The sequence below is a fragment of the Nematolebias whitei genome, unplaced genomic scaffold (assembly GCF_014905685.2).
Source record: "Nematolebias whitei isolate Nwh7 unplaced genomic scaffold, NemWhi1 Nwh_scaf_1194, whole genome shotgun sequence".
NCBI lineage: Eukaryota > Metazoa > Chordata > Actinopteri > Cyprinodontiformes > Rivulidae > Nematolebias > Nematolebias whitei.
This window is the reverse complement of record NW_023619739.1, coordinates 1-8508: the sequence shown is the minus strand read 5'-3', so window position 1 is coordinate 8508 and position 8508 is coordinate 1. Positions and strand designations below refer to the sequence as shown.

The following is an 8508-nucleotide window of genomic DNA, read 5'->3' as shown; positions in this document are numbered from 1 at the left end:
ATATGCTAATTTTTTGGGACAGGCATTTTGGGTTTTCATGAGCTGTATGCCATAATCATCAGTATTAAAACAATTAAAGACCTGAAATATTTCAGTTGGTGTGCAATGAATCTGAAATATATGAAAGTTTCATTTTTATCATTACATTATGGAAAATAATGACCTTTATCACAATATGCTAATTTTTTGAGAAGGACCTGTACATCTAGCAGCTGCTGTTATTACTATTGTACTATAAAACTGAGGGTGATGTAAGGGTTTACAAAATAGCATTAGCAGGAACTGCTGAGAAACATTTGAGACGTTTTTGAAGCAGTCTTGGCTGCAGTCGGACCAGCCGTTAGCTCGTCAGTTTGGTCAGAATTGAACTCTGTTTAGCCCGCATGGTGGCACAGACGGTTTAAATGCTGCCTCGCAGAAGAAGAAAAAAATCCAGTGAGTAAACTCACAGCTGGAGACTTTCTGTTTAGCTGTAGGCAGGTTAGTTCACGTCTTTTCCACATGACACCCGTTCAAAAGATCTGAATAAGAACATGGATAACGATTCATACGAACCAGTCCCAGCATCCAGGGTGATTCCTGGATCGCCCCGCAGCATCCCAGGAAGCCTACCACCATCATGAGCGCTCCAGCTCCAATCAGGATGTAGACACCTTAACACAGAAACAGGACGTCACATACAGGAAGACAGTTTATAACCAAAACGTGGCTTTAATGGTAGCAGAAAGCATGTCTCCTTATGAACAGGGTGTGTCTTACCGGTGTAAAACACATAAGGAGAGTCTGGTTCTTCAAACAGGCCTTTGGTTTTTGGGTCGAATCTCAGCCACATGCCGATGGCAAACACAGCCGTGCCTGCGAGCTACACACAAAGCTGCAGTTAGTGCTAAATCAGCATGTTTACTCGCTGTCCTTATTAACACATTTCAAATGTTGCAGACATTGGACACCAGTTAACACCAGCCATTGTAAGCAGCTCCTCCTAACCCTGCACTGGCAGGCCTTTACACACAGTACTTTCAGTTTTGTTTTCTTTTTATCTGTCCTTGTGAGAAAGTTGCTGTTAGCCACATACAAATCTTGAGCAACGTTGTTTTTTTAACCGCAGCTGTGGTGAATATATGAGATACATGAGGTCAACAGTCTTCATTTAGTCATATCATTTACAAAGCTTTTGTTTTCTTCAGAAAACTGTACGAATAGAAAAAACGTGTCATTCTTAGAATTTTTTTTTAACAAAAATCCCCCCATCGTGAAGCTGAGGGCATTTTGCAACACATAGAGAATGAAACAACCTATTGTTATTTCACTATAAAACTGTGCGCTCTGTTAAATTGTGCCATGCCCACAAGTCAGTCAATCTTTAACCTGCCTGCTGATATGTAGATAGTCTTTTTTTCAGCGTTCTTGATTTTTTCTGATCTTCTCTCTACTATCTATTGCTTAACCATGTAAGCTTCCTGTTTGCCAGATTACCCTGTAAAATGTCCGACTCCCATCAGTGCAAGTTTAGGAAAAACTTCCAAGGAAGCCTCTTCTCCTTTCTCTACGCCATGAAAAAGTGAAGCCAACCTACCCAGAAGAAAAAGTTGAAGAAAAACATGAGGTATTTCAGACACTTGAGGCCCCCAGTGACGGTCATGCTGAATCAGTTTTTGTACAATCCACCGTAAACAGCGTCTAACACCTTCGCAGGAGGAAGCCAAAGCATTTAGTGGTGGAAAGAGAGACCATTTCCAGCACCACCCCTCTCCAGTCACCTGATTATACAGTTAGGGAGTGGCAAGAAGGGCGGGACTGCTTCACAAAAACTAACCTTTACTGGGTTTAATGATTTGAAGTCCTGCCTGTGTTCCTTCCTCTCTGTTATTTCCTGTTCCTGCATGAATGCTTTGTTTTGTAACATACAAACTAACTGCATCCGTTGAGCTCACGGAGGCACACGGTCTCACAGCAGGCTCCTGTTCAGGCATGTTCCAAACTACTGTACCTGCTCTGCAGCATTTTTACTCCTCCTGTGTTCAAACTGAGCATGTTTACCACGCTTGATGGCCCCGTGTGACCTGACTGATCTTTAAAGTAGCAGCCGAAGCCTTTGCTACAACTTTCTTGCACATCTCGGCGAAGGTCTGAGCAAGCTTCCCAGTGTTTACGGCAGACTAAAACCTGTTGGACAGACTGGATTCTCTGGCTTGAAGCAGCTGTGCATTTTTTCAAGGCTAGTGTTTGCCTCCTCCACATCACACACACACACACACATGTCCTCACAGGGCGGGGAACCCCAGCCCTGTAATAAGTGGCCATTCCCAGGCTCTATACATAGCTGCACAGATTAGTGACGTGCATAAAAGGGCAAAGCATCTGCAAGCACACATCATGGCACCCTGCAGGCTCAGCCCGTCACCCTACATGGGACACTGCAGCTCTTAAAGGAGTATTCTCCCCAGTTTATTCATTTTAATGATGCACATTAAAAGCAAACAGCTGCAAAGCGAGCCCCACTCTTTCCGTGGGATGATTGAAATGCAGCGCGCGCACACTCCAGAGAGCCAGCTCTGCGTGAACTGGGTCACTTGGCCACTGGGGGATTATTCTCCAGCTGGAGGATATTTCTGTTTCAGCCTCTTAAAGCGAAATTCATCGGTAGCGTCTGCGACGATGGACGCCTTCTTTGGGACAAGTCATTTAATTCCCCGTGGTTAAGGTGCGCTCGCGCCGTGACGCGCACGGAAACGACCACCGACAGAGGACACGTGGATTTAAAAGCAGACCCACTCACCCAGAACACCAGGTTGAAGGCGAACATCAAGTATTTGATGCAGATTTCTCCTCCCGACAGCGCTGCCATGATGCTGTTCGCTTCAAACCTCCGTTAGATCCGAGGAGGTCAGCGGGCGCGCGCCTACTGTGGTCCGCCCCCACGCGCTGCGCAGCTCCTCTTATCTTTTCTGCCTCGCGCCTTGAAATGTTGGGGTTTTAAATTGTTCTTTATTTCTAAATTATAATAAAAACACTACTACGCACGGAATAAATTTAATATATATATATATTTTTAAATAAAAAATAAAGATTAAATCGTACAAATGGTTTCCTGCAGCTGTGTTTTTGTTGTTGTCCTGCCGAACCCCCTCGGTGCCATGCGATGACGTAATTCTGCCTGAATAAGGAGAGCGCGCGCACGGAGGCATTACGCTGTACAAGCTGAGTGAAGCTGACACCTCGCTGTACACGAATGAACACGGTGCACGCGCATGCCTCCTCTCGCAGAAACGAACATCATCTGGGTTTGTGCTGCGTTCAGGGTCCATGTCGCACAGAATGTTTCAAACTACTGGAGACAAAGTTGTTCACAACAAAACAAACACAACATTTTTTAACAAAGTGTGTTCATCACTGCAAATTATACTGTTGTGACTGTTGAAATGAGCTGAAACTCAGTTGTTATGGCTAAACAAACAGAGCACTAGCTAAAAAGCCAAAAGAAGAAAATAATTAGCTAAAAACCAATATAAGCTAAATAATAAAAATAGCACAATAATTGTTAAAAGCAGCAAAAACAAACTAAAAGGAATAAAATGCAAGCTAAAAGCCAGACGTAAACAGTAGCTCAAAGGAGGTATGCACAAAACACTAGCTATAAGAAGAAAAAGTCAAAAGTAGCAAAAGGCTCCATAAAAGTAAAAAGCAGACAAAAAAAAAAAAAACTAAAAGAAACCAAACACTAGCTTAAAAAGCAAAACAGCCTACACTACAATTAAAAGGAGCAAAATGAGAAACACACACAAAAATCTAAATTTAGCAAAACACTAGCAAAAAGTAAAAAATAGCACAAAAAACTGCCTTGTGCAAAGCTAAGTGTAGCAAAACACTAGCTGAAAGTAGCAAAAGGCTAAAGTAAAACTAGCAGTAGCTAAGAAGTATAATTATAAGGAGACAAGAAGTGGGCATTAAGAACAATTTGTTTTTAAAGGAACTGAATATGTCTTGGTGATCTATGTTAAATATACTGTACTGTATTTGAAAAAGTATAAAAGTTACAAGAATCAAAAGTCATAGCACCTGTCTCCAGAATAAACATGTTTTAAATATGAATGGCTAAATAGTACAAAGTATGCAGAAGTAGTTAGACTGAAAATAAAAAAAGGATGAAAAATTGAAGGAAAAAAGGAAAGCAACTGTGTAAAAAATACATTTGTATTCACCCAATTATCCAAAATAATATTGTTCACAGATTAGCAAAATCTTAAGCAAATGGAGCAACTATAGTTGGGTTATTAAGAAATTCACGTTTGACTTTTAAAGCTGTAAGACTAATACTTGTTGCAAGTCCTCCAAATAAAATATTTAAATCGTCAAAATTCTTATTAGTCAAACATTTTCACATGACTTCCTTTGTCAATAGTTTATTAATAATTAAAAGCCTTACAGTGGTAACAAAACTGTTTAAACCCTTTTTTTATTACCCTTGAAACTAATTGTAAAATCATTAAAGTGAGTCAACTAGCAGAACGTGATCAACAATGTTAAATACATCTCCATTCAAGATGTTTTGGGGTATTTTAATGGCACTCACAATTTGATGTCCTCTCAGTTAGTGAGTGTGTGGGATAATGAGTCAAGCTTTACTTATTCCATCTAATCAAGATAGCATGGCCCTTCTGTCAACATCACTGAGTCAGCCTAAATCAGATCAGTTTTGAAATGACCACTGTTGACCGATGTGTTGTACACAGCAGGAAAACACCATTACTGTATATATTATTGTATACAGCAGATTGAAGAGAAAGAGCACAAAACAGAAAACCTTTAAAACAAGTAACTAACTGCACTTATTAAAGATGTACATGACCAGTAAAAACTTATTAAAAAAAATGAATAAAAACATCTGTTTGTCATTTTTGACAATCCATTTGATACTGCTGACAATGAACTTTATTGGGGGTATGAAAATCCTGTTTTTCTGCACCTGGTTTCAGATGATTAAGAACCTAGATAGGCAGTTGTGTCCAATGGTGATTCTATTCATAATAAAGAGGACGGTGCATGTGGAGTACCTCATGGTTCAATTCTTGGCCCTCTAATATTCAATCTGTATGCTTCTTCTTGTCTGTTGTTCAAAAACATAATGTAAACTATCATATTTATGCAGATAAGTTACTACTATACTTTTTTTGCTCTCCACTCATTTACACAATATAAATGACAGAAAATAATGATAACGTCTGAAAACTGCTTACAACAGAACAAAAAACATAAATAATGTCATCTTTGGTGCAAGTCCTCTATGAAAACAGAAAACGACAGCTTTTCTCAGTCTTCAGACTGCGTATACCAACAAAACATGAAAAGTGGGTGTAATAAAAAATATAGATCTTAATTTTTTTAAGTAATTAGATAAATAATTTGGATGTAAAAAAAAAAAGCTAAAATATATGTGTTTATTTATATTTGAGACATTGTGGCAGATATTTTTATCTCTCTTTTTATTCTGATGATCACATTATTTTTCACCCGGATGTGTTGGTCAGCACTTGTTCCCTGTAGTTGTGTGTGTGCCTGCAGTTTTGGTTCAATGTGTGTTATGCATGTGGCACCACAGGCGGCGTGTTATTGCGTGAGATATCTCTGGTAAGAGTGTTTTCCACAATAACTGTTTGAGTTGGCACCGATACAGTTACGTTTGAGTAGACTAATCACTCAGTCCGGCGATCAGTGGGCACATCCTGGCATTGTCCTGCCGAGTGTGTTTGATGGTGTCAGTCTGCAGGCACCAAGCTGTGGACAGACTGATACTCCTTCTTGACATAACCTGTTGGGGGGAGAGGCCTTTAGAGAAAATGCTTGATAATTGGGCGTGGGGGGTGGGTCAAGCTGTGATATAAAATAGAGCTTCCAGTGTTAATATCTTTCTGCACACACGAAGGTTTAGAAAGTGTTAGAGCTTCACAACGCCCCTTAATCCATTGATTATGTGAGGTCCAAATTTGGATTTTCACACTTTTTTTTTTCCTGAGTGATCTCTTTCTGGAATTTGGTGTCATGGAGGTAAGATCTTTAGGAGTTTGGAGAAATGAAGATAAGTTTTTTTGTTAAATATTTGCACACAGTAACAGAATGCCCATGTGTTTACATATATGTGCATGTTTCAGGTGTGTATGACGAGGTGGTTACAAACAGTTTGTGTCTTCCTGCATCTAACAGGTGAATGCTAATTTTTTTAGTTTCTTGAGTATCAACATGGAATATCTTGTTACGTGTTGCTTGCCTAGTCTTTCTTTGACACTCCGGTGTGTGTCCAGCTTGCGTGGCAGGAGTAACGGGGAGATGCAGTCTGTTCGGACGACATCACATTCACACCTTTGATGGAGTTTTGTATGAGTTTCCTGGAGATTGCAGCTACCTTCTGGCTGGGGACTGTAACCATCGTTCCTTCACTCTGCTGGGTGAGTGGCACACAGACCAGATTTATTTTTTACCTCCTGTGGAGTGTAATACTTCTCTCTTTAGTGTAGACTCTGTCATAGTGAAGTAGAATAAAAGACCTTTAGTAGTTTAGCTATTGACAGTTATAGTGTAATTTTGCACTCAACAGTCTGTCTTGTATCATTCTGTAAAAGGAGAATGATTGTTGCAAAATGTGCTTTGGATCTACAGGTGACTTTCGCGATGGCAGAAGAACAGGGGTCACATTGTTTCTGGGCGATGCCTTTGAGTTGCACCTATCTGTAGATGGACGGCTTTCGCAAGGAGAAAAAATGTAAAGCAAACTCAGCTAAATGAACAAAAACCATACCGTTTGTGTGGATTCGTGGACATTAGCACTAGTTGGATTATGAAGAAACGTTGTTTTGTGTTGTTTTTTTCTACAGATTGTCTTTGCCCTATGCCTCTCATGCTGTGTTTGTGGGCTCAGAGCTTGGTTTTTATAAACTCTGGAGTGAAGAGTTTGGATTCACCGTCACCATTGATAACGGAGCCAACATCGCCTTGACTCTGTCCAAACGTCACGCCAATCGCACCTGTGGCCTCTGTGGCAACTTCAACGCTGTCTCAACTGATGAATACACAGCTCAGGAAGGTATGAGCATCAACACTAGATATGTGAGAGTTTGAACAATGGGCATGTGAGAGTTCACTGGAATCTAGGAAATGATTTGAGTCACAAGCCCTCAGCAACAGGAAGAGTAGCTACTCAGTACAGGAAAAGATAACGACGTGAAAGAAAGCAAAGAAATTTGTGGTAGGCCGGGATTAAGTGAAAAAATCTGTCAACTTGCTTGTGTGCGTGTGTGTGCTTTCAGGATTCCTAACAGAGGACAGTTATGATTTTGCAAATTCTTGGGCTGTGAAGGGAGCGGCTCAGTCTTGTCGACGGGTTTCTAACCCCACCCCTTCCTGTAACAGCACAAGAGGCACTGCAGCGGTAAATATGTGTTTGAACACCTGCAAAAATGCCATTATAAATGGAATGATAAATGGACTGTACTTATATATTATACTTTCTATCTTATCAAGATACTCAAAGTGCTTTACACTACAATCTGTGCCCTCATTTACCCATTCATACAGCACTCTACTAGGTCTACAAAGTTAATCTGAATCTGCAGAGACTAATCATTGCTTTAAATCACATTCATACACTGATGGGACACACATCAGAGGCAACGAGGGGTTCAGTGTCTTGCCCAGAGACACTTTGGCATGTGACTGCTGGTGGAATCGAACCCCCAACTCTTGCAGTGGAGGACGACTGCTCTAACCACTCAGCCACAGCTGCCCACTGCATCTGATATATACAGAAAAGTCTAGCTTTCAGAAAGAAAGAACAAACGAATATAAATGATAAAGAGGCTCAAAGGCACCTAATCTTCACCCAGCTGTGGTTCATCTAACCATGAAGACCACAGTTTGACAATTCATGATGAACTTCGTTTCTCCCATTGCTCCCTTTGATATTATTAGTTACAATGTTGCTTGTATAAAAAAAATAAAAACTTCCAGCGTTGCCTAGTGCTTCCATTATAAAAATGTTCAGCTTTAACCAAAGAAAGTACAAAATAAACCTAAAAAAATTAATATTTGTAGCGTTTGCTTTAAGATATTAGTAACAATACGTATTTTTGTGTTTGATTTATTTTAAAAAAATGTTAAATGGATTTTTATATATTGCACACACAGAATATGAAAATTGGAAAGAGAATCTACAAACTGGATAAGAAACGAACATAATTAAGTGACACATACAGAATTACCAGGGTGGGTTTTTTCCGTAACAAACCAAATTAAAAAGTTGCTCAAACCACTAATTTATGTAAAAATGACATTTTGTTGGGACTGTGGGGCCTTAATGTAAATTAGAAACATTTATGGCTGCAGTTACAGCACTAATAATTGTGCTATTAGTCTCTTAATAAGCTGATAGAGACAGTTTCCATCACATGGCCACATAGCGACAAACATCTGTAGTAGTCACGTAGGTACGTGCCACTAGTTGTAGTATGACAATAT

At 39.9% G+C, this 8508-nt stretch overlaps 1 protein-coding gene across 1 annotated transcript; it reads right to left on the bottom strand.

Annotated features, from left to right (window-relative positions):
* Window positions 1-555: 555 nt before the first annotated feature.
* On the bottom strand, window positions 556-3212 carry LOC119429436 (CD9 antigen-like; the record flags this gene model as incomplete). The annotated part of the gene is made up of 3 exons (XM_037697063.1): window positions 2780-3212; window positions 760-862; window positions 556-653 (listed from the first exon to the last, which is right to left on the bottom strand). Coding segments are annotated over exons 1-3 (270 nt in total), but the record flags the coding sequence as incomplete, so codon positions are not given.
* Window positions 3213-8508: the final 5296 nt, after the last annotated feature.